This window comes from Fusarium fujikuroi, chromosome FFUJ_chr07, assembly GCF_900079805.1.
Source record: "Fusarium fujikuroi IMI 58289 draft genome, chromosome FFUJ_chr07".
In the NCBI taxonomy this organism is placed as follows: domain Eukaryota; kingdom Fungi; phylum Ascomycota; class Sordariomycetes; order Hypocreales; family Nectriaceae; genus Fusarium; species Fusarium fujikuroi.
The window spans coordinates 2,214,493-2,238,739 of NC_036628.1; the positions used below are offsets into that span (position 1 = coordinate 2,214,493).

General features: G+C 47.5%; 11 protein-coding genes; 8 read left to right on the top strand and 3 right to left on the bottom strand.

Annotated features, from left to right (window-relative positions):
* Positions 1-405: 405 nt before the first annotated feature.
* Positions 406-1,038, bottom strand: FFUJ_08434 (probable SED1-abundant cell surface glycoprotein; the record flags this gene model as incomplete). Its single annotated transcript, XM_023580866.1, has 1 exon — positions 406-1,038. One exon carries the CDS (start codon positions 1,036-1,038, stop codon positions 406-408), a length of 633 nt encoding a protein of 210 aa, XP_023433564.1.
* A 3,291-nt stretch (positions 1,039-4,329) lies between these two features.
* Positions 4,330-6,128, top strand: FFUJ_08433 (uncharacterized protein; the record flags this gene model as incomplete). XM_023580867.1 has 2 exons in its annotated part: positions 4,330-4,857; positions 4,908-6,128. 2 exons carry the CDS (start codon positions 4,330-4,332, stop codon positions 6,126-6,128), a joined length of 1,749 nt encoding a protein of 582 aa, XP_023433565.1.
* An 857-nt stretch (positions 6,129-6,985) lies between these two features.
* Positions 6,986-7,488, top strand: FFUJ_08432 (probable brt1 protein; the record flags this gene model as incomplete). XM_023580868.1 has 3 exons in its annotated part: positions 6,986-7,150; positions 7,209-7,361; positions 7,411-7,488. The coding sequence occupies 3 exons, from the start codon at positions 6,986-6,988 to the stop codon at positions 7,486-7,488; spliced, it is 396 nt and encodes a 131-aa protein (XP_023433566.1).
* A 103-nt stretch (positions 7,489-7,591) lies between these two features.
* FFUJ_08431 (P3-like isoflavone reductase) lies at positions 7,592-8,703 on the bottom strand (the record flags this gene model as incomplete). XM_023580869.1 has 4 exons in its annotated part: positions 7,592-7,861; positions 7,914-8,240; positions 8,289-8,573; positions 8,623-8,703. The coding sequence occupies 4 exons, from the start codon at positions 8,701-8,703 to the stop codon at positions 7,592-7,594; spliced, it is 963 nt and encodes a 320-aa protein (XP_023433567.1).
* A 750-nt stretch (positions 8,704-9,453) lies between these two features.
* FFUJ_08430 (uncharacterized protein) lies at positions 9,454-9,912 on the top strand (the record flags this gene model as incomplete). XM_023580870.1 has 2 exons in its annotated part: positions 9,454-9,535; positions 9,581-9,912. The coding sequence occupies 2 exons, from the start codon at positions 9,454-9,456 to the stop codon at positions 9,910-9,912; spliced, it is 414 nt and encodes a 137-aa protein (XP_023433568.1).
* An 822-nt stretch (positions 9,913-10,734) lies between these two features.
* FFUJ_08429 (uncharacterized protein) lies at positions 10,735-11,050 on the top strand (the record flags this gene model as incomplete). XM_023580871.1 has 2 exons in its annotated part: positions 10,735-10,789; positions 10,839-11,050. The coding sequence occupies 2 exons, from the start codon at positions 10,735-10,737 to the stop codon at positions 11,048-11,050; spliced, it is 267 nt and encodes an 88-aa protein (XP_023433569.1).
* An 810-nt stretch (positions 11,051-11,860) lies between these two features.
* Positions 11,861-12,787, top strand: FFUJ_08428 (related to nucleoside-diphosphate-sugar epimerases; the record flags this gene model as incomplete). The annotated part of the gene is made up of 1 exon (XM_023580873.1): positions 11,861-12,787. One exon carries the CDS (start codon positions 11,861-11,863, stop codon positions 12,785-12,787), a length of 927 nt encoding a protein of 308 aa, XP_023433570.1.
* Positions 12,788-13,027: 240 nt separating this feature from the next.
* FFUJ_08427 (related to phenylacetaldoxime dehydratase family protein) lies at positions 13,028-14,113 on the bottom strand (the record flags this gene model as incomplete). The annotated part of the gene is made up of 1 exon (XM_023580874.1): positions 13,028-14,113. The coding sequence occupies one exon, from the start codon at positions 14,111-14,113 to the stop codon at positions 13,028-13,030; it is 1,086 nt and encodes a 361-aa protein (XP_023433571.1).
* Positions 14,114-15,468: 1,355 nt separating this feature from the next.
* On the top strand, positions 15,469-16,149 carry FFUJ_08426 (probable Putative glutathione-dependent formaldehyde-activating enzyme; the record flags this gene model as incomplete). The annotated part of the gene is made up of 1 exon (XM_023580875.1): positions 15,469-16,149. The coding sequence occupies one exon, from the start codon at positions 15,469-15,471 to the stop codon at positions 16,147-16,149; it is 681 nt and encodes a 226-aa protein (XP_023433572.1).
* A 1,554-nt stretch (positions 16,150-17,703) lies between these two features.
* On the top strand, positions 17,704-19,981 carry FFUJ_08425 (related to laccase 2; the record flags this gene model as incomplete). XM_023580876.1 has 7 exons in its annotated part: positions 17,704-18,036; positions 18,088-18,589; positions 18,642-18,694; positions 18,743-18,887; positions 18,935-19,222; positions 19,276-19,550; positions 19,598-19,981. The coding sequence occupies 7 exons, from the start codon at positions 17,704-17,706 to the stop codon at positions 19,979-19,981; spliced, it is 1,980 nt and encodes a 659-aa protein (XP_023433573.1).
* A 2,354-nt stretch (positions 19,982-22,335) lies between these two features.
* On the top strand, positions 22,336-24,055 carry FFUJ_08424 (uncharacterized protein; the record flags this gene model as incomplete). XM_023580877.1 has 2 exons in its annotated part: positions 22,336-22,385; positions 22,441-24,055. The coding sequence occupies 2 exons, from the start codon at positions 22,336-22,338 to the stop codon at positions 24,053-24,055; spliced, it is 1,665 nt and encodes a 554-aa protein (XP_023433574.1).
* Between the last annotated feature and the right edge of the window lie 192 nt (positions 24,056-24,247).

Below are 24,247 nucleotides of genomic sequence, written 5' to 3' on the forward strand. Positions count from 1 at the left end.
GAGCAGACTGTGTCGTGTGATCGTTGATCAATCGTCGTTGCTCGAGTGAGCTGTGCCGAGACATGGCGGAGGAGTAAGTGACCTGCAGTCGAGACAAACTCGGCGGTAATTGGTCAGGTTTGGGCCAGGCTGCGACATTGCTCGTTTGGATCGAGTATTACAAGAGGTTATCACGATACAATGGAAGACAAAGAGTGTAGCTCAGATGAACTGTATAGTATTAAGGTCTATGCACCTCTATCAAGAGATCTATGTGCAAGTCGTAGAAATGAATTATATACCCAACGCTTCCATCCTTAGTTCATCATGTGTGAAATTAATCATTAAAGACCAATGCTTTTCCCTTGTCGTCCAAACTCATCACGAGATATATCCATGACATGTAGAGCAGAGGTTCTGAGTTGCTTAGAAGAGAGCAATAGCACCGAGGACGGCGAGGACGCCGGCGGGGGCAATGCGACCGGCAGCAGCGGTGACAACGGCAGGGTTGGTGCCCTCGGGGACGGGGTAGGTAGCGGTACCAGTAGGGACGGGGACGGGGGCAGCGGTGGTAGGCTTGCCGGGGACAACGGGAGCAGTGTAGCCGGGCTTGCCGGGCTTGCCGGGAGTGGGCTGAGGGTAAGGGTGCTCGGAAGCAGGGTGGGTGGTGGTGAAGTGGCAGTCGGTGACGGTGACGGTGCCGGGAGCGGTGACAGTGACGGTCTTGTTGCCGTAGGTCAGAGTGGTGGGCTCAGGGCAGTAGGTAGTCACGGCGGTGATGACCTCAGTGGTGTAGACGGGGTGAGGGACAACGGGCTTGGTGGGCTTGACGGGGTAGCTGACTGTGCAAGGGCAGTCGGTGATGGTCAAGGTGGTCTCAGAGGTGACGGTGTAGGTCTTGTCACCGTAGGTGAGAGTGGTAGCACCAGGGCAGTAGGTTGTGATGGCGGTGACAACCTCGGTGGTGTAGTGAGTGCCGTTGGAGGGAGGGGCGTAGTAGGGAGAAGCAGTGGCAGCTCCGATGAGGAGGCCAGCAGCAGCAACCTTGATAGCAACCATTTTGAAGGATTTGGGGAGGTTTTGATTAAGTTCTGACTTATTAAAACGAGTGAAGTGCAGAAAAGCAAGATTGAGCTTGAGCTTTGAGCGAGAGTGTAACGACTGAAGCGAGTGTAGTTGTTGAGAGAAGGAAGTGAGGGAAAAGGTGGGAAGAGAGTGAGGGTATTTATGTTTGAGTTCAACACCAAGGCAAAGCTGAGCTGAACTGGGCTGATAGATACGGAAACCCAGGTCCCAGAGACACACACAAACTCAAAAGGCGTCTAGTTTAGTCTAGTCTAGTCTAGCCTAACCACATTCTGAAAGTCCATTTAACCTTGTACACACATCGAGATGGATCATGGGCCCACGCTCACGGCCTCACGCTAGACGAGGCAATTTTTTTTTACCTCTCTTTACCCTCTTTTTACCGCTCCAGGGCGTAGCTCGTCCAATCATGATATCATTGAAGCAATCTCACTTCTTACTCATATGTACTGTACCTTGCACTAGCCAGACTCGTTGGGCTGAGGTGGTTGCAGGGTACAGGGGCCCTTGTCTAGGAATACGAGGTCAAGGAGGGATTTTATGTCAGATTCGGATCTTGTGAGAAACCTCATGATAAGGAAATGTCCGGGGTAGGCAGAAGTGATTGGCCTGGCTGTGAGTTGTGAGTTGTGAGTTGTGAGTCTGTGTGTATGTGTGTGTGTGCTGTTGCAATGCAGGGTCTCTTTGTTGTGATATGATGATGGCCAGTTGTCACAGTTGCAGCGACTCTATGTATCTATCGGTAGGGCAAACTCTATTACATACTCATCGGTTGCAACGGTGGCAGTTGCAACAGCACAGCACACCTCAGCAGCTATCAATTGTTGTCTGTTCAGTGGATGATCCGATTTAGAGGGGCCGAGTTAGCCGGAGTGGTTAGCAGTCTTGGGTGAGCTGGGTACCTGCGCTAGTACCCACATAGCACCTAGCTCCGTAGTCCGGGGAACTTTGTTTACTCACCTTTTAGTCACTCAAATCTCCTCTTTTTTCTCCCTCCTCCTCCAACGAAAAAAAATAAGCCGGTTTTCCTCTCTCACGTTTTTCATCTCCAATCACTAGCAACGGCCCCTGCAGTCAGCATCAGGCTAATGCGGCGTCCTGCAGCCTCTATCACACTCTGACCCAAGTGCCCCAATCACAAAAGGTCGTCATCTTTTAGCGTGCGTTGATTTGTCCCTCTTTGCTGTTCCTTGGTTTTTAGTCTTCAGAGCGGAAAATGTCTTATCTCATCAAGATTTTTAAGCTTCAACCAATTAAGACACCAAAATAGAATACCCCCTGTCTAGTGACAAGTCGAACACCTTGCCCCTTGCATTCTGCGGGCTGCATTTTGCATTTTACCAGAGCAAATCATGATCCCAGAGTCAGCAAAATCAGTTCATCCGTTGTTGGTTGTGCCGTTCGTAAGAGGAAATTGCACGCAATGCTTCCTTGACAGTTTTCGTACGGCACGGCTACGGCTACGGCCACGGCCACGGCGGCGGTTCCGTTTCCCCTTGCGTCGATAATCCGGTCTCTGGATCAATGGCATTGTGAGCTTGTCTTAGACATCATAAGACACTTACTGGTAATCTCCTAAGCACAGCTCGTCAGCTTTAATTAAAAGAGATCGCGCTGTGGCTTGTCGCGGAAGCCGAGGAAATCTAAACACATCCGATCTAATTAAAGCTGACCCGATACTCTCGCCCTCACTCTCTGCCGTCTCTGCAAGGCTGCCATAGGATTTGCACCCCTACATTCCTTATCACAAACAATGTGAAGGAGGGAAAAGGATCAGATCATCCTGGTTGTAAATCCCCTCGCTCGCTTGCAATCGGCTCCAGTTTATCCGTACTCCATCGAAGACGTCGGCCAAAAAGTCAGCATCGCTTGACTCGTGCCAAAGTCCCCAAAAATATCCCCCATACGCGAAATTACCATCAAGCCACCCTCATCTTGGCTCGTCAGCCTCCCTGAGTCTCTGTTAGAGCGAGCAATAATACCGTCTTTCTAAAGATCCAGAGTTTCATGGCGGGTTTCATGGCGACATTTCACAGAAGTGGCTGAGACCTGTCTAATAGGCACTAATATTTGGCTGAAACAACGGGTGAGCAGGTCCTGGACTCCTATTGTCTGGTTTGCCACTTGTTCCAGCCTCAAATCACCTGTCCCACTCGACTTCTGATCTATTGGGTGGTCCAATCAATAGCGAAGCGGGTGGCGCCGCCAAAGGTAGAAACCATTGTTTGGTCTAGTCTAGGCCGTGTCCTGCTAATCTGAGCACTTTGCACGGGCTGTTCGAGACTGTGAGATGATTCATTGCTTCTTCTCATCTTGATATTGGATGAAATATGAATATTGGATGCAACTGCATAAATCACAAGTGACATCCCCTAGGTAGCTCATTGTCCAACATAATGTTCCCCATATGTCTCTCTCAACATTACACCTCGTTGAACTGCTTTGTGAGCTACCAATCGTTTCAATGCAAAGGAATGCGGTTATCTAGCCGCAGCCGCTCTTGAAGGAGGTTTGTCTAAAACATGCTTAATCGGCTAGAAGACGCTACTTGCCCTCTTGGAAGTCTATTGGAATGATCATCGTGACCAGCGTAAAGCTACATTGCTCTAGCTCTTCCATCAAATGAAAACCATCTTGTCATGTGATGTATTTATGCTTTTGTATTCCTTGTAGCAGCACCTAGCCAGGCTCTTGTAGGGTAGTCTCATCATGTCTCATATAGTATTACTCACAATGATTTCTATCTCGAGGTAGCCTAGAAGTATCCCGTGGCTTACAGTTAACTGTTCACTCACCCAGTTGTAGTCATGTCACATTTGGCTCCAAACAAACTTATTCCAACCATGGGCTGCCTCGGTCTATGATCTCTATCAAACTCAAAATATAGACATACTACGTGCGTAGTAGCTAGATCGTTTGACGCAATCACATTTAACATAGAGTGAAGAAACCAATACATACAATGTATTGTTTAAACCTGATAGCAGCATCGAGAATTACGCAGCTTCTGAAATGATATGGTTACTGGGAGACAGAGCCATGGTGACATGCGTATATGCACCATTATCTACGTGAGTTTGAGCTGACACTAGGCTCCAAAGCAAGGTCCCGTTTGTCTTTGAGTGTTATGGCAGAAATCGCCTGAGATCTTGGAACTGACACTGGTCGACACTGGTCGACACTGCAGGAAGCCTTCAACAGAGTTTCACAAGGCACCTTCTGCCTAAACCACAAAGGAATTTAAATTCACAAAGTTAAGATAAAATGTTTTGTCAGCCTCTGTACCCACAGAGAGATTCTTCCTCTTCCATACTTCTTTTGACTGTTGAGTGGGATCATCGACCACCGCTCATCCACGATGCCTTCTTTCAAGAAGAAGCTTTCGCTCTCACTCTCGCGAACAAAGGTCAAAAGATCTTCCGGTCCATCAAAAGTCCATTCAGGAAGGCCGATCGCGCCAAATATGAGCCTGCTACAACTCCTGTGGTAGACCAACATGTCCAAGATGATGTTCCTGAGGACTCCGAGGAGCAAGGTGCCGGTAAAAAGACAGCCATTCAGTTCCAAGAACAAACCTCGCCTGCCAGCAGTGATTATGCCTCTAGCACGTCGCTGTCTGATCAAGAATCTGATAGATTTTCCGGATCCGAGACTTATTTCGATGCTCAGGAAATCATTCTCGACCCTAGCGATCACGAGGTTGCGGTTCGTGATGATGAAACCGAACCCACGAGCAACATGAACACTCAACACCATCAAGTCAACATCCTTGGCAGTGAAGAGAAAAAAGACGTAAAGTGCACTATCGGCCACGGCATCTTCCACCTACTAATTGCCTGCAGATGACCAAAACCGATACGGGGCTCGACCAACAGCAGCAGCATGACGCTCGCCTGACCCTACAAAAGCTCTCGCCAGAATTGATAATCGAGATCATGCTACTTCTTCCACACAGCAGCCTGTATCTTCTCCAACAGACATGCCAAAAGTTTCGCCAGATCTCAAAGCGAGATACATTCAAGACATTCAACCTCGAGTTTCGAGGCGGACCAGAGAGCTATTGTATCAGCGAGAATGGCTACCAACAACGAAAGGTCATTCGGGACATTCTTGCTCGCAGGACTCTCTGTCAAGAATGTAACTCCCACCGCGATTCGGGCAAGTTGCAAGGAGTGATGCAGAAGCTCTACGAGCTGCAGTACTGTCATGGATGTAAAGCCAGACATCCTGCACTGTTCTTTTCTCCCGAGGAGAAAGGGAAACAGTATACGCAGTGCTTGGGTCGAATGGGAAATTTCCCGCTCTGCTCGCATGAGACTTTTATAGGCCCTGATATGGTCACTCTGTCCAATGTCGGTGGAAAGCAAAGATCGGTAACGTGCGAGGATTTGAGTCACAAATCATTCCCTTCAGGTTCCCTCTCCGAGATAAGCTATGTCCCCCATGGTTTTCTCGATATCTCATCAGCTTCAGCTTGGAACCATGGCCCCATGAAGCGCCACATGTATTTCATTCTCACAGCAACTATTCACCTTGTCGTTCTTGATGGAAGCTCAGACAAACATATGGAAGAAGCCATTAGGCAGCTAAAAAAAGGGTTATACACCGTGAGCGACCCAAAAGCCCTCTGCGCGCATTTCTCTAGCGAGATCCTCGAAGATTGTATGGCCTCCGATCCATCCAAGTGTTCATGCTTCCCCCGATCAGAGACAGGGCTCCAAAAATGCACGTTATTGAGCCCTGTTACCAACGCAATCTGCAAGATTTGCGGCGCAGAGTATCACCTAAGTCTGAGGCAAGTCGGACGACCGCCTCTAATCCCCACATCGGCAGCAAGAGGATCAGCGAAAACAAAGCCTCGCGGAAAAACAATTATAGATCTCAAGATCAAAAGAGACATTGCCATGAAAACCTTCCTCCACCCCTCGTGGCTTTTCAATCTCAACTATAACCAGGATAAGGAGTGCAACTCACGACTCAAACGAAACCCTCTCCTGGACGAGGAAATGAAACACATACTCTGGTGCGACGATTCTGGCTGTGCGACAGGGTCTGAACGTTGATGGGAGAAAATGGCACTGTTGTATTTGAACGATGCCTTTAACAAGGGGGAACTGCATGATGGTAATTATGACGATGACGCTCGGGCTAGAGATATGGCTTGGTTATCGCTTGAGTACGATGTCTTTAACGGATTCACAACCTGACCGACGTCTAACTCTCGAAGACGTTGGAATGAGAAGAGAAAAGAATGAAGCAGGCGAGAAGAAAAAGACACCGAAGAGAAAAAGAAACACACACAACTCCCCAGCACCATCGTCGAAGAAATGAAATACCCCTTGGAACCCAACACACACGGAGCACACCATACACAATACCCCAGTTTGATACATTTTATGCCCCCCCCTGGTGCTTGAGCACCTAGATACTTGTGACAACCATAGACTGAAATCTGGTTGACTATTGTCACCGTTAGGATGGCAATGACTAGGATATCCCCCAAAAGCTTCGGACAGATAAGTAGTTGAAGATACAATGACAGAATTAAGACAAAAAAAAAAAAAAAAAAAAAAAGCTAGGTGTATGATCGATCCAGTCATATGTGAGAAGAGAAGAGAAGAGAAGAGAAGAGCGTACTTTGCCAGCTTGTTAGATACTGAAAGTTACGTAAAGTTCATGAGGTTTGACCTACAATTGCTTATTAGTCTGATCTCATTAACGAGAGCTTTTTCTTTGTGTCGGGGGACAAATCTAAGCTCCGGCCCATATCATGAACTGTATGTACTCCGTAGGGCGCGGTCAACCTTGTGAGATGATAGTCTCCCCGCATCCTCAAAGCTTTGATTTCTAATACACAAAAAAAAACCAGAATCTCACCAAGCAACCGGACAGAAACCTCTTTTCAACCACAAAACCAGTCATGGCCCCTCAGATCGAAGCTGTTTCTACCAAATCTGCTCCGGCTCCGCTGCCGCAGTTCTCACAGGCCGTTAAGCACAATGGCATGGTTTACTGCTCCGGAAACATCGGAGCCATTCCCGGGACAAATTTTGAGCTAGTAGAGGGAACTGTTAAAGATAGAGCGGTAGGTCTTTGAGAGATTCAGACCCTGCAATGTGTATTGGCTGACCATACGACTACAGCGACAAGCTATCAAGAATCTTGAGGCTATCCTCAAAGAGTCCGGCAGTAGCCTGAGAAATATCGTCAAGATGAACATCTACATCACTGATATGCAAAACTTTGCTCTTGTGAATGAGGCATACGATGAGTTCTTCACTTGGGAGCCAAAGCCGGTATGTCAAGTTCCAAGCATAGTCCAACTCAATCACTAATGTCTCTCAGGCTAGAACTTGTGTAGCGGTCTTCCAGCTGCCATTGGGAACTGATGTTGAGATTGAGTGCACAGCAGCTCTCGACTAGGAAAAGATAGGTTTATAGGAGCGAAATGTTAGATTACTGCACTATAATCACACATCTTCTCCATTGTTGCCCGTTGTAATCACCTCCAACCCTTTTAACATATTCAACGGTTCGCATAGATGCTCTTGCCCTTGCCCTGCATGACTTCATCAACATAGTCCACGTACTGGATTGGCTCAAAGTCAGGGTAGAGGTCCTTGGTGCTGAGATAGCCCAAATACTTGGCAGGCTCGGGGAGATTATCCTGACGGAACCACTCGCAGTAGAGATACTGAGGAGCAGCGAGTCCAAAGATGAAGGGAAGGCTCTTGTCACTCGCATCGTACTTGACCTGGGCGTCTGCGATGGTGGCCTCGATATCCTTGGTTGGCATCTACTCCTGTTAATCACCAAGTTTCAGTTCTACGAATGGAAGAGAGACTTACTGAGTTGCGAGGAATCTTTTCACCGCTGACGTTTTCCAAGTGAGTGTGAATTCCCTCCTGAGTCCAGACTTCGTTGTAAGCAAAGACGTATTTGTTCAGGGTTCGCTCATCAGTAATGATCTTGGCAACGTATTTTCCAATGTCTCTCAGGTCTGTCAAGCTTGTGGCGTGAGAGCCATCCTCGGCGACGACGGCGGCGGGGAATTTGAGAGCATAGTCAATTTTTCCAGAAGGAAGAGATGGGAGAGAGACCTGATACCACATGCCAACGTCAACGACTGTGTAGGGAAGATAGATTTTCTTGACGTGGTTGATGATGGTCTCTTTCTACAAACTCGTCAGTGACACTGACTGTTAACTTGCTTTGAAACTTACAAGCTCCCTAAGAAGCATAACACCCTCAGGAGGGCAGGGCGGGCCAAAGGCACTGGGGATGAATCGTTTGACTCCAGCTTCTTTGGAAGCATCTGCCAAAGCAATTTCAGGGCCGGTAGTGAAAGGCACAAGACAACTGATGACTACGTCTTGACCGGCAAGTGCCTTGACGAGTTCGTCGTGGTTGTTTTCGAGATTGATAGGGACCACGGAAACGCCCTTGTTCTTGATCTGTTGGATCTCGGGTTTGTTGATGGAAGCAGGTCGCACAATTGCGGTCAATTTCTGTCAAGATGAGTATAAGAAACTTTGATAGTTGGGGATTGCAACTGACAAACTCATTTGGAGAAGGTGAGAGAGCATCGATGATGGACAAACCGGCCTCGCCATTTGCGCCGACAATTGTAACGTTCATGATGGATATGGATCGTAGAGTAGTTAATTGTATTGATTGTTGTGATTGAAGTGAGATGGGAGAGTGATGATTAAAACTTCAGTCGGGTCTTGATGCTATATATATTTCATCTTGAAGGAGGACGAGAAGAGCCTCCTCCGTGGTTTCATTACAAATTTGTTCGTTTATTGCAAAGCATGTCATGTTGAGGCTTTGTAAGTCATCGCCGGACTCTGCTCCGCCGAAATGTCGGCGGGCGGTGGCATTTTGCTACAGTGGACCCATTTCTACCCACTAACAAAGGCTAACAGACCCTGCATTTACAGACTCGTGTGCCTGTTAAGGACTGTTAGCCACCAATTACCACTGAATTGCTCAGGTTGCAACAGATACCTATTGTTAAAATCCACTGAGGCGTGGTATTGGAGTATTCACAGGCTTCAGGAAGGCGAGGCAAAGAGTTTTCCACGTTTGAAAAGCGATGATAGCAAAATATGCTAATTTACTACTTTTTGTGATAGAATTAGGTATGTACTACCGAAAAGAAGCGAAAACTTGGAAATCCAACATTTGCGTGGAAGATGCTTGTCAACAACACTTAGCAATCTGTTGTTAAATAATGCAAAATTTGCTATAAAGTAGTTTGACCTCACATTGCACAACCTTGTTGAAGAACTATATGAAGGGCAGTATTGCCAACCCAGATCAACGCTTAACGCCATCTTGGATCTCGACAGCAGCTTCACAACTCCATCTCAACCAAAACTCAACATGTCATCATCCGAATCATCCGAATCATCCGAAGTCGAACAGAGTCAACTGACAGTAGGCGAATTGAAAGAATTGATCGAGAGTATGTCCCCATAACAAGAGCACCATACAGTCACTAACAGAACAGTGAACATCAGGGCTCTCTATTCCTCCAACAAGATCAGGCTGTTCCTGGTTAAGCGTGTCGAGAAGCGTTCAGGTCAGGTTCTTTACGGAGCTGGCGTTGCTATGTTTTCGAACACTGAGGACACTAATGTCTTCCTGCGAAGCAGCGGCAGAAGACTCACAGTCGAAAGCGCGCTGGAGGATATCCTCGACCAGACGATGGCGGAGCTCAGTGAGGATGTGGAATTCCCCGAATGGCGTATCAAAAAATCTATGGGTATTCACTACATAATTACGAAAACACAGATCACAGATAAAGAGCTAACCTTGATTTTGTTTGTAGTCCGCAAATGATGGTTGTATGTGACGGGCAAGCTACGTAGTTCGCAGAAGAGAATGATCGAGCGATTGGATTTGGATGTATTACTTTGAACATCACTGGGCGTGAAATAGAACCTAAATACAGCCACCTCTTGACTCGACTCTTTTCCAAACTGCAACAAATAATTTTCGCATGTTGTGACGCCATGATCCCTTTTTGTTTGTTGTATAATCAGGCGGAATGCATGAGTTCGGTGATTGCTGGCCAAGAGTGTTGGGCTTAGGCGGAAGCAACACCAACGGTTTCCTGTATTTGAGAGGGTAATGTTTTCAGAACAAACCAATGCGTTTGCTTACCTTAGAGCCCATCAGTTATGAGACGCATAAGGCAAACAACACATATTTCACCCTCTTCAGGTTACTTGTGAGTACCTATCTGGGATGCTGCATACAGCATTCCGGATTATGCATGCAGGTTACCGAGAGAAGGCCATAGAAGAAGCATCTGCCATTAGGCAACTAACAAAATGTTGCGTTTGCCTGTGATTTTGTAGAAAATCGCTTGGCTTGAGTAAAGAATCGTGTCCCATAGTGTAGAGTAGATAATTGGCTAGGCTACCCGTAGATGGAAGCTCAAAGAAAGCCACTGGCAAACATGCAGCAGGATTAGAGGACTAGCATATCCGAGAAACACATATAAAGCTGTGAAATTCCCGTCTGAGATAGCTTCTCCAAAGTCAACTTTCTCGGATATTCACCAGCATTGCTAGATTATTCCCTAGTCCTTGACCATTCTGACATATCAAGTCACATCACGTCTCCTGATACAACAAACTTCACTTTTCGACATTCAAAATGGTAACTACCGGCCAAGTCGAGCGAGCTGTACGCTTGAAGGAGCTCATCCAGAGTAAGTTCAACCTCATGACCTGTAAGTTCATGCATAGCTGACCTGCCAGTGAACGTCGCCGCCCTCTACGCTAGCATGCCAGTGACTAAGCTTTTCGTTTGTAAGCGCGGCGAGCTGTATGTTGCCGGCGTGGCCACTCCCCATACTTGCGGGCATGGGAGTGTCTTGTTGAAGAGTATTGAGCGTACGACCGTCGAAGGTGCTCTGGAGTCACTTCTGGAGGAGACTGCGAAGGAACTCACCAAGGAGATGAACTTCTAATGGCATCGATGGAGTTTGAGTTGGGGTGATGTGGACTGGACAGAGGGAATGTGGCTGCTGATGGGGTTTTTGACAACTATTCAAGCACGTATGGAATCACAGACACGCCTATACTATTCGACAGACTCTTGTGTCTGGCTGGGCTATTGAGAGTACACAGAACACAACCATTTTGGAGTCGACAGCAAGTAACAAAATAGACTGTATCGCCCGCCCCCAATTTGCTGTGGCTGCCGCGCGCTGTGCTTAAAAACCAACCATGCCACATCCAAGTTCCCGCACTATCTATCTCTAACGCGCGTTAGATCTCCTGCACGGTGTAAGACGATTGGTGTAGCTCATCGTCCACTTCATGCCCGTTGATCGTGGGAAACGTCGATTAAGTTGCAGCCAAGATCTGTTACTTTCCTGTCATCAAGATCTGCCTGTTTCTTCGAGGGGAATTGTTAAGATTGAGGTCATTTGTTGAGACTAAACGACCTTGATGGCTCAACCCGCGCGGGTAACTCCACTTTCTGATCGAGCCTCATCGTGAGCTTATTCTTACCGCGCGGAAACCTTTTTCGGCCGTAGGCTTATGCAGATCATGATAGGTCTTAGAATAAGCCAATATTAGTAATTTAATTCTCGGATAGCACCCAGCGCAAGAAGAGGCTTGTGGTGTTAACGTTATCGATGACTTACATCAAATCTAGGATTTCCAAGAATACGATATCAAATAAGAGTGCATTAGATAGAGTATAAATAAGATGAGAGGTCAGTAGATTCATTCCCCCACAAGCACACACAAACCCACTGCAACTTATCACCATGGCCGCCATTGAATACTTTCTCATCGCTGGCGCAACGGGTCGTCAAGGCGGCGCAACTGTCGATGCCCTCCTCACTCACCCCGACATCAAAATAAAACCAAAGCAAGTCTACGCACTGACTCGCCAAGCTTCTGGGTCAGGAGCCGTCAAACTCCGTGAGAAGTACGGCGACATCAATATTGTTGCTGGCGACTTGAACAACCCTGAAGCAATTCTCCAACAACTGGACAAGACCATCCTTCCCAAAACTGGCATCTTTCTCGCTCAAGCCCATGGACCGACTGAAGTCAGCGACGCAAAAGGGCTTATCGATTCTGCTGCGAGGAATGGTATTCTCTACTTTGTGTATTCTTCTGTTGATCGTGGCGGCCGAGAACTCAGTGATAAGGACCCTTCGTACTGCAAGACATTCTCCGACAAATTCCTCATCGAGAAGCACCTCATCGATACCTGGTCAAACTCCAAGATGGACTACACTATCCTTCGCCCGACTTGGTTCGCTGATAATGCTTGGTGGGGTTTCCCAGGCCAACTTTGCATGACGGGCTGGAGAGACAACATGGCGGGAAAGAAGATGCAAGTCACTGTGACAAAAGACATTGGGAGATGGGCTGTAGAGGGTCTTGTCCGTCCTGATAGGACCAAAATCCGAAATCAAGCCCTTTCGATTGCTAGTGAGGAACTGAGCTTCAAGGACATTGATGGCATCTTCATCAAACATACCGGCAATGGCGTACCTGTTTCTTACGGCCTTCTAACCCGATTCATCATCTGGATGATCAAGGATCTCAACACAATGTTTGGTTTCATCGGTGAGAGACCTTATGGTGCGGATCTTGCATGGTTAAAGACTCAGTTGGAGCCTACTACGTTTGAACAATGGGTCAAGACCGACGTCCCAGGACGCGACAACACCAAAGCTTGAGACATCCAAGATAGCTCACACAAAGAGAATGGTTTCTGAAAATTCGAACTTGCAACCTGCAAAAAACGAAGAGTGGTATAGTGGGTGAGATTTTTAGGATTTTAGGTTCGGATTCAGAGAAGGTTTATAGGTTCTAGGACGTATACCACTGCACCACTCTTCGGTACTGGTATACAGAGTTGAATTCATATATAACAGTGTGCCACGGCTAGAAATCTGAGTAATTACGCTTATGAACCGTCAAACTTTCTGCTGGATACTCTCTGCCTTGAGAGTAACGCCTTGAATCACACCTGTTTTAGGCACACAATTCAGATACTCAAATCGGGCATCTCCTGCTCTCAGAATAGAGACTTCATGCCACGTTCGGAATTTTCTGTCATCCCCAAAGGTCTTGTAGTGAGTTAGTGCACCGCGGTATATAGCCAGATGAGACCTGTGGCTCTTTGCCCAAACTTCAAGGGCTTCGAGGTTCGTGAAGAAGCCAGCACCGCATGATTCTTTTCGAGGCCGAGGTTCCTCAACTGAAGGGTCTTGATTTCTGAGATATCGTAGTCCCAAAGCACCTGTATCGGGTGAATTATCCCAAAGATATCGCAGGCCAGAGTGGAGAGTGGGTTCAAGCCTTTTGTTGTAAGAGTCTGCTTCCTGTTGCCCGCAGTTCTCCCAAAACTGTCCTGATCGGATATGAGCTACGTTCTCGTCATTTGTTCCGATGAGGTATTGGCCAACACCCGAAGGAATGGTGACTGGCAGGTTCGGCTTTGATGGAGGGAAGAGATCGAAGGCAGACGAGGGGATTCTGTCTCTTGCTGCGCCCCAGTACGCTGAGAGCTCATGTTCTGGAAAGCTTGCGCCGGGGAGTTTTGCGAGACCAGGGAGATAGTCGAGGCCCGAGTAATTGGTCTCGAGACGGGAAAGCTCTGTGATGAAGGCCTCTCGCCAGATGCCCACTGAGGCACGGCCTGTTTCCGGTAGTTGAGCGTGGATGGAGTTCAGTGAGATGTCATCGAGCCTTTTCTCATATTCGGTCTTGTCTGACCAGTAAAGCACCCATATGGTCGATTCTTGGACATCACATCCATCAATGACCGCGAATGTCTCATATGCCTCTGGCCCAGCATCGCTATTCAGCCATGCTTGAATAGTATCAGTAGCTTTGTTTCGAGCGATATCAGCGTCTTCAGTATCAGATTGTACCTGTACCCCGATATACGCGGTGCAGACATGGGTGACATCATCTGGGAGGGCGAGGTGCCATCGTGGGATCGGAAGCTTGTGGCCTTGGGGTTTGCGGAGGGCATATTTACGCGCTGGACACGACATGCTCCAAGTTCAGCTCTAGCAAGGATTCGTCGTGGCTTTTGTTTCGCTGTAGATGGGCGAAGGTTTGATGATGAGGGGGTGGTCGGGGTTACTTTTGGAAATCGCCATTTGATAGGTTGCCCTGGTTTGGAATCACGCCCTGTAGACGATTACGCATTTTTTGGACTCTCCATGTTTCCGATACGATCCCTCAAACGCGTATTATCTAGGTTCTTCTTCATAGAAAGTGACATTGAGCCTACCATGCTTCATTTGCTAGATTGCGAACAACGTCCGTCCCTTGTCATCTTGTCTGACTGAGATATCAGCATCGGCTTCTAACATCGGCATCTAGCATCATCGCCATAACCACACGATGCCATCCTACGAAATATTGCGAAAACGGTGCATCAAAAAGTATATCTCCTTCTTCAGCACTGACCCATTCCCCTCCTCTTGGCAGCTTAACCGCGGCCGCCACGCCACGGCGCATCTCGGAACTCTACATCCCACTACTTTTCCGACAACGGGGCCTCCAAAATTCCGAACATCCCCATCACGCAATTCTAGAGGGGGTTTTTAAATCCAGGGGCATCTCAAGGCATCTTATCTCCAGGTATCAATTGCCCTGCTGTGCTAGACGAGACGAGACGCCTTCGGGATGGGACCCGGGGGGATCATCAGTATTTACCGGGACCGCATATATTTATCCCGATCAGATGATGAGTAAGAGGAAGAAGAAGAAGAAGAAGAAGAAGAAGAAGATGGGGTAACAGTAACACTGCCCAGATTTGAAATTACGACGTCTGAGAGGGGTCGTCGATCGTCTAGACCAAGTTGTCCTATCATTTTATGTTTTGCTTACCCCTCGATATAAGTTGCATTGCGGACGTTGAGCCGACGTTGGGCTACACAGTATCAGACATTTCCAGAAGCCTCTGCTCCAAGAGCAATTATCTATCGTCTTCAGCTCTCACTTGTCTTTCCAGATTCAGGCATTATCCATCTTATCGGTGAGTTATCAGTGGGCACGGCCACGGAATCGGCTTCCGATGACCGTCGGCCGGACCCTGGACCAGGCCCCGATTGTCTCTGAAGAGGCCTGAACCGTGGCCCATTCCCCGCAAAACGCCATCGCGACAGTTAGACACACAGTGAAGGACAATGGTGATAACTCGGCATCTCGGTCTCGACGCTTACGCTTACGCCGATTATGGCTGCATACAGTCAAAATTACCGTCTGATACATGCTGCTTTGCGGGGGATCAGAGTACATAACTGGACACAGGCGCCTGTGGCTGTCTATCGTAAATCTTGTTGTATATAAAGTCTTTGTCCATCCCTTTCCTCCCAGCTCTTCTTTTTTCCCCTTTGCAATGGCTTCATCCTCTAATCGAAACATCATCTCCAAGAACAAAACTCCCATCGCCGTCGCCGCCGCCCTAGTATCAGCTGCTGCAGTAATCACTTCCATCTACCGTTCAGTAACCTCCAAGATGTCTCACAACCTCCACCCCAGCCTCAAGAACGGCATCACCAAGGGTTCTCCCAACTTCTCTGGTGGCAAGCTTCGCTGCAAGTGCTCCTCCAACCCTGTCGAGGTCACCCTCAGCGGCCAGGTCGCTCACAACCACGCCTGCGGATGCTCCAAGTGCTGGAAGCCCGAGGGTGCTCTCTTCTCCGTCGTCGCTGTCATCCCCCGCGACCAGCTCCAGGTCACTGCCAACGGTGACAAGCTCACTATTGTTGACAAGAGCGCTGCTATTCAGCGAAACGCCTGCCGTGACTGCGGTGTCCACCTGTTTGGTCGCATTGAGAACGATCACCCCTTCAAGGGTCTCGACTTTGTCCACGTTGAGCTCTCTGATGAAAAGGGCTGGCAAGAGCCTCAGTTCGCCGCCTTTGTCTCTTCCATCATCGAGCAGGGCTTCCCTGCCGATAAGGCCAACGAGGTTCGACAGCAGTTCAAGGATCTTGGCCTCGAGTCCTATGATGCTCTGTCTCCCCCTCTGATGGACGCCATCGCCTCTTGGACCGCCGCCAAGTCCAAGATCTAAGGACTTCAATTTCATATATGCCCCAACACTTGGGGCCCACGTTACAAAAGTTTTGAGAAATGGTTAGCGGGGTGTTGAGGTCCGGTGGTTGTTGTTTCAATAAGAATGTATAGGTAGTCTCTGGGACAGAACGACATGAACGGAGTTGGGTGTGCAGTTGAATAGGATGACACGAGGAATGTGCGCCTACGAATGATATGAAAGGAAGAGATGCTCAAAGATAGCTCTATCAATCCGAATTCATGACTTGACGAATCTTTATATGACCATTGTGTAATTGTGATGTGAGCATGCTGAGTACACTAGTACAGACCTCACGCTGGCCATCAACTACAATTTGCTCATATCAGCACGTGATAAATCACATAATCTGATCGGCTTGTTTGCCATGAATCGAGAAGTGCATATAAATTGCACCCAACTATTCCTGCATCTCCATCACGGCCTTGAAGATCATCAATGAAAGAGCTCTAATGGATAGGATGGCACCAGTGACGATGAATTGCCGAGGTCTCCGCGGTTACAATACTCCTTGTGATACTATGTTCGACTGCAAGGTCAATATTGAGACAAGAATCACAAATCTTTGATTTTAGTAGCTGGAACAGACATCTTTTCACACAGAAGAGCAACTTCTTCAGGCCGCGTCACTCTTCCGTGCTGGTCTTGTGCCTGAAATCATACCAACTATGCGAGATAATGACGAATATCCACTCATGAAGTGGCGAGTTCTCAACGTTAAGGGTGTTTTAGAGGCCAGAAAATGCACCTAATGTGACAACGTTGCAGGGCACGAGAATCAGACGAGCTGGTAGTCTTCTCTGACAAATCAGGCACGGGGATAGCACGTTATCAGACTGCTTGTTCGTTCAACCGTCAAAATAAACAGAGACTGGCTGGCCACCAAAAACTGTAGAACGACAAAAAAATACAATTCAGAGTCTAGACCTCAGTCTATGTCACTTGGGTACTCCTTCATGAATCTGGCGATTGAGGCTGGTTCACAGACAAAGGAATGCGTTACCTCAACGATAACTCACTAACTTATACGGAATGGGACGGGACGACAAACTCAAGCTAGTCTGGCTTTGAACGGGTTTCTACAGAAGCGGGGATATCTTCTGTTTCTCTATGGTAACGCTCTTGTGTGACATTCCAGTCAATGAGGGGAAAGCAGTGGTGGCTCAAGCTAGAGTGCGGCTGATGACCAGATCTGGACAGCTTCAACAGCTGAGACAGAACTAGGTTCAAGTCATGGCTGAAATATGGCCATGGGATTCGGTCAGAGTGAGTAAAAGAGATGTGATGAGACTACAAACGGATGATTCTATATCGTGTAAGTTGTGAAATGGCTTATCACATACTCGAAGCCCGGAGGAAAACCGCCGCGAGAAACAAGAAACCCAATTCTGAAAGTTGATATGGAGGGAGCTCTCCTTCTGAGAACATTTAATTCTTCTAATTCACCATCTCAATCAACCTCTAGAGTTCATAGTAGGTCGTAAATTTCATATCCCCAAACTTCGCTGAGGTATTAGTCAACGTTTGCCCCAGATGGGTTTCTACAACGTGTGCAAGTCGTTAATCGCCTACACCGCCACCTTCTTCTCACTTCCACTTCACGAGCATACCGGAGGTGACTCTGAGCAGCCTGTTCTATCTTTCGAAAATGACCAGATCTCGCAAAATTATCCAAAGTTCCCAGCACCAAATGGCCCCGATTCACCAGACGAAGACTTTATTTGCAAGTATCCCGAGCTTGGAAATGACTGGAAGTCATGTTCTACTCCAGAGAACCGTCACTGCTGGCTGAAGAGCTCAGATGGACACAATTTCAGTATTCATACTGACTATGAGACTATGTATCCGCCTGGAGTGCTTCGAGAGGTACACAACCACTCACATTATTCACCCCTTTTTACTGATCCATATCTGCAGTATTGGCTTGTAGTTGATAACAAGACCATCAACGGCGACGGCATCGATAATCCGTATGGAAAGGTCTTCAACCAAACCTACCCCGGCCCGTGGATCAAAGCCTGTTGGGGTGATCTTATCAGAGTCCACGTCACAAATAAATTGCGATATAACGGCACCACGGTTCATTGGCATGGCATTAGGCAGAACGGAACCATGGAGATGGATGGTGTCAATGGCGTCACCCAATGCCCCATTGCCCCCGAAGATACCTTCACATATGAGTTTCGTGCCCTTCAGTATGGCTCTTCTTGGTATCATAGTCACTACTCTCTACAATACGCCGACGGTCTCGCAGGACCCATAACTATCTTTGGGCCTTCGTCGGCTCACTATGATGAAGCGAAGGATCCTATTCTTATTACGGATTGGAACCATCGAAGTGCTTTTCAGGAGTGGGAGAGAGAACTAACGGGTGTTCCTACTCGCCCTGAGATGAATAGCATATTAATGAATGGAATTGGTGAGGCATACCGGCCTAAATATCTCGTTCAATGCTTACGGAGCACTTTTAGGAAACTTTGCTGGCAGCTTTCCACGGGAACGCTACAACATAACCGTAACAAAGGTAAAACTAGGATTGAAGGATTACTATGTGATGCTTACTCCTCTATAGGGCAAGAAATACCTCCTTCGTATCATCAACACATCTGTTGATACTACGTTCCTGTTCGGTATCGATAATCATTATTTTGAGGTCATGAGCTCCGACTTTGTCCCCATTCACCCTTATACAGTAGACCATATCCTCGTCGGGATTGGTAAGTCATATAATATCATTGTAGCATGTAAAACTAACAGCCTGAAGGCCAAAGATACCACGTTGTTCTTCATGCCAAACCTAGAAACGACACCAAATTCCCTGCATCAAATAACGGAAACTACTGGATTCGTACCGTTGCGGCAGATGGCTGCAAAGGGTTTGAAGATGGTAACGAGCCTGATGAGCGGCAAGGTATCCTTAGATATCAGCCTGTGAGCACAGAGGTACCCCAGACCTGGAGAGACAACTGGACCAAAGACTGCACCGACGAGAAGTATGAGAACTTGAAACCCATCCTTCCATGGTCAATTCCTACTGTCAAACTTGACGAGAGTCAGTCAACACCAACGTAAACCGAATGGAGTTCCTTTGCTAACAAGATGTAGGAGATAGGAGTAAGGATCTTGAACTTGGGATAGAAAAAGTGAAGGATAGACCACACGCTGGAGACAGATTTAGCTGGTGGGCTTTCGGCGAGCGACCTCTTTGGCTGGACTTCTCGAATCCAACCATCACCCTACTAGAGGAAAGAAAAGAATGGCCTGACGATTATGTGATTGTTCCCGCAGAGAACAGGGACGGTTGGGTCTATCTCGTCATCACGGCTCCATCGCTTGATCGTATTGGCACCAACAAGACCTTCAGGTCTCTTGCACATCCGGTAAGTTTGTACCACTGCACAACTGGAATTGTACTGATATTCAATAGCTACATCTACACGGGCACGACTTTGCCCTGCTTGCCCAAGGCACAAATTCTTCGCAGATAAATGACCCAAACAACCCCGTCACTCTCAAATTCGACAATCCACCCCGACGTGACGTTGCACTGATACCGGCCGGAGGTTACCTTATAGTTGCCTTCAAGGCTGACAACCCTGGCTCTTGGCTGTTCCACTGCCATATTGCCTGGCACGCTTCAAGTGGTTTGGCACTACAGATCATGGAACGTGAAGAGGATCTGAGGAAGATGATGACTTCGGAGAAGCTGAAGCAGGTCAACGATGGGTGTAAGAAGTGGAAAGATTGGTATGGCGACCGGAATAATCACTGGAACCCTGTTGGTATATTCCAAGACGATTCTGGCGTTTGATCTAGGGGAATTATGCTTGGTTCAGCATTGCTAGTATGAATCGATTTTTTATAAGTCTCCAAATTCTTCCAGTGACGCAGAATTTGCCAATACGGATCCAGGTTTTGAGTTCTCGAGACGTTTGGTGTAGCCATGAGTATATTATAGGGACGTTGAATATTTTCGTTGATACAGGTAGTATTGAGCCTGAAAGGGCGTTGCCGTTTGTAAAGAGCATAAAGCGTCCACTGAGTGACTTATCAGGATGTTTGAGATCATTCAACTTGTGACAAACAGACTAGAAGTAAGCCTGATTCAGATTTCACCTGCCCTTAATGCATCCTCTTAATCAGATTATATCGGCCATGGACTCGAATAATAATAAGTGAGGGGCAATCCAGTGATGCAACACTGAATCGTGAACCACTACAAAGAAAGTCTTTTAATTAAAGAACCCATGTTATCCATTTGTCCTTTGGTCACAGCGAATCTCATCCTATAAGATGAAGCAAATTTCTCATGCCAGGAGTCCCTCAAGCATATCTATACTCATTTTCTCCTACATACACCAATCTACTAGTCACTATGTCTAACGAATATCATCTCTACAGTACCCGCCCAGCCTGGTGCTCGCCGTGTACCATCCAAGTTTTCATCACAGTCTCGACCCCCGATCTAGATAGAGACTTTCAATGGACACTCTCCGCTTACGATACAGTTACTCATCTCTGGCAAAACTTCGAAGTTATTCGAGCTCACCGCGGCAACTTTTGCAGGATATATCGGCATTCAAATAACCCACGTATGCTTCCGTCCTATGTTGCCTGGGGAAAACTTTGTACAGTAAACCCAGAGTGGTTTGAGAGTCTCGTGAACATGACTTGTGTCTCGCCGTTCTGGAGCCTGGCAGAGGGTGAGATGCGTAATGATAGTAAGAATTTCGTATATGGGATTTTAGATATCCTAAAGGCACACGATGTTATTGACGAGACGAGAATCGTCGGAGTGAAGAGGAGGCTGAGCCGATATATCGGGCCTTTCGGTGTTTGATGTATATGGTCTTGTGAGTTATTCTTCTTCGATATAAATAGGTACTAGATTCGGTAACTCATTCAGACTCCTCCTTTAGATCTCTGAGTAGCCAACCATAAGAGTAGGGGGTAGTGACATACTGGTAATCTTTCTCCACAAAGCTCCTGATTTCAGCGGTCTCTTCATTACTAAGAACTATATCAAGAGCAGCCCAATCCTCGTAGAAATATTGAGCCCTCTGTGTTCCTTGAGCTGAAATAATGCCATCACTATCTTTCTGCCCAGATGCCGTTCCCTAGTCTATATCAGTTATGGTTAGAGCTTCTGCTGATGTTCTGTACTTACAGAGATAGATAAAGCACAATATCCAGAAACCGTAGCCTCTTAGCACATGCTTTCTTGATGTATATATCATATCCAAACATAGTTGCAAGAAAAACCCCACGTCGTTTGGCAGTTCGTCTGAACCACTTGCCAATGATTTCCTCGCAATCGTTAGAGTAGTTTTTATGTGGTTAGCTGATATTCGGATGCCGTCAGACTTTTGAACTTACTCAGCACTATCCCAGAACGTCACACATGCCCCGTAAGAATGGTCAAGGAACGCAAATATTTCATCTCAACTAGGGATAGCTCTATGTGTTGGACGCGTTAAGCCTATGGTGCCCAAGCCCGTGTGAGAGACGAGAGGGCCATTCTTGCCAAGGGGGGATCGAGGGGCTGTTCTAGCTGACGTGATGATAAGAATTTGGGTAGCCTAAAGATTGGATTTGTTTATTCTGTTGAACTGGTTATCCGGCATGAAATTCATAGTTGCTGGCTTCAAAATCGACTGTTGTACGATCCAGTATCACGGTATTTTCGTGCATCTTCACGGAAATTGGACTTGACAATGAACACATGAAATAGTAAAAGCCTCTAAGCTCTTATCTCTGGCTCAACTACATCATACAAGAGACTCTCAAAGGTTTCCGAAGCGGACAAACTTGCATATAAGTACTATCTTGGCACTCTTACACCCGAGGTTCTCACACTTGGTATTTGGGCCAATCAGACCTCGCGGTTTCCGAGCAAGCGAATGGGAAGTGCAGATAGGGATGACGATCTCGTCAGCGGAGTAGTCCGCGGGGTGGCAGGGCACATTCAGTACGTAGTCCCTCTAGTAGCGCCCCCAACCCGCGGGCCCAAGCAAGAATATTCCCGACTTATAAGCTCCAGGGGCACGTTCGAGGACGTCAAAATGCCATCTCCGCTTAAATTGACAACCAAGCAGATCCAAAAGTTTCCGAGCAGACAAATCAACTCCGTCTATTCCTTTCTTCCTTGTTAAATTGTTTCATAGAATGGCTCGAAAGGGAAAATCCAAGGTCAAATCAGGCTGTAAAACATGCAAGTGAGTGCTTGACAGGAGAGAGAGAGGAACAGAGGAACAGAGGTTAATAACTTAGATTGAGAAAAGTCAAATGTGACGAAGGCCGTCCAGCCTGTCAGAGATGCCTATCAACAGGTCGAGCATGCGACGGATACGGAATCTGGGGCGGGGGATCACACGCTCTTACACAATATTCCCAGTCCCAGTCACGCCCCAAGTTCACCCTTGGCCCTCCCCTCGAGACAACCCTCGTCTTCTCTCTAAACGCAAACGAGAAGCTCTACTTTGACTGGTTCAAGTGCCGCACTTCTACAAAGATCTCGGCCACCTTCTCTTCTGGCTTCTGGAACACCCTCGTCTTCCAGGCTGGGTCTAGAGAACCCGCCGTGCTACATGCCCTCCTTGCGCTCAGCTCGGCGCACAAGAAGGGTGTTGTGACATTGGACATACATAGAAACTCGCCCACCTCGCAGATGAGCCAACAAGAGCAGTTTACGCTGCAGCAGTACGTCAAGGCCATTGCACATCTGCAGCCACACTTCAACGCCAAAGATAAGGAATCGTGTCGTGTGGCGCTCATCACTTGTGTTGTCTTTGTCTGCTTGGAGTTCTTCCGGGGCCACTTCGCCACGGCGCAGCTTCATCTGAAGAATGGGCTTGACATTCTTTGGCAGATGCAGGGTCTTCCCGAGGCTAATTCGGGTATCTTGGCATTGAAACCCTGTCACGAATCAACCGATGCTTGGATAGTGGAGGCCCTGTCCAGGCTCCATATGCAGGTTGAGCTCTTCAGACTGTTGTACCACCATTCATGTGTTATTCTACAGCCAGCTCACAGCCCCGAGAAGAGTTTCCTTGAATCTTTCGCTAATCTCAACGATGCTTGGAAAGGGCTAGAGCTTGTTTACAACCAGATATTCCACCTTACTCACCGAGCTCGTCAACAGACAATAGCAGCAACAGAGCATATAGCCCAGCAACTCGTCAAGACAAGGCTCGCCCAATGGCATGGCATGTTTCAAGATTTTATGAAAGCGCTACCTGGTGGCTCAAATATATCCTTGCAAAAGGCATACCAGATTTTGAGGATACACTACGCCATGACAAACGTTATGTCTGAGACTTGCATATGCAATAACGAGACCATATACGACACTTGTACCGACAAGTTCATCCTACTCATCAAAGAACTTACAAAGTTATGGGAACTGTCGCTTCATTATGAACTGGAGGACGAGATGCCCCTCTACATCATGACGACTTGCATGCCCAGGTCCATCATCGACATGGGCTGGATACCGCCACTTTACTTCACAGCAGTCAAATGTCGCGTTCATCGCATCCGAGCTGAAGCAATCAAGCTTCTCAGGACAAGTCCTCACCGGGAAGGCATCTGGGATGCGCATATCGCAGCATGTGTCGCCAAAAAGGTGGTCGAGTTGGAAGAAGGGGACTTTTACGGCGGCGTTGACCTGGGGGATGACTTTCAGCTGAATACCCCAATGCGTGATCTGGATTATCAGGTACCATTATTACCAGAGTCCCGCAGAATGAGTGAAGTTGAGGCCAAGCTCTCGGGTGCCCCCATGGACAAAATCTTGCTTTACTGTAAGCGGGAGCAAGAGGGAGTCAACAGAAGGACTCTCATTTCAGAGTACAACGTGAGCGAACAAGCTTGGAGCGACATATGAGGACGATTGATGGAATAATGAGCTTGTTGAATGAAGATATCAACGCGATTAGCAAGTTAAATCAACAATAAATTGCCTATTTACAAGTTCATGTTCTGCTTGGTCGAGGTGGAGGTGACATCGAATATTAAGTGATAAGATAAGCCCCGTCTCCGTTTCCGTTTCCGTTTCCGAGTCGGCGCCCGGAGTTTC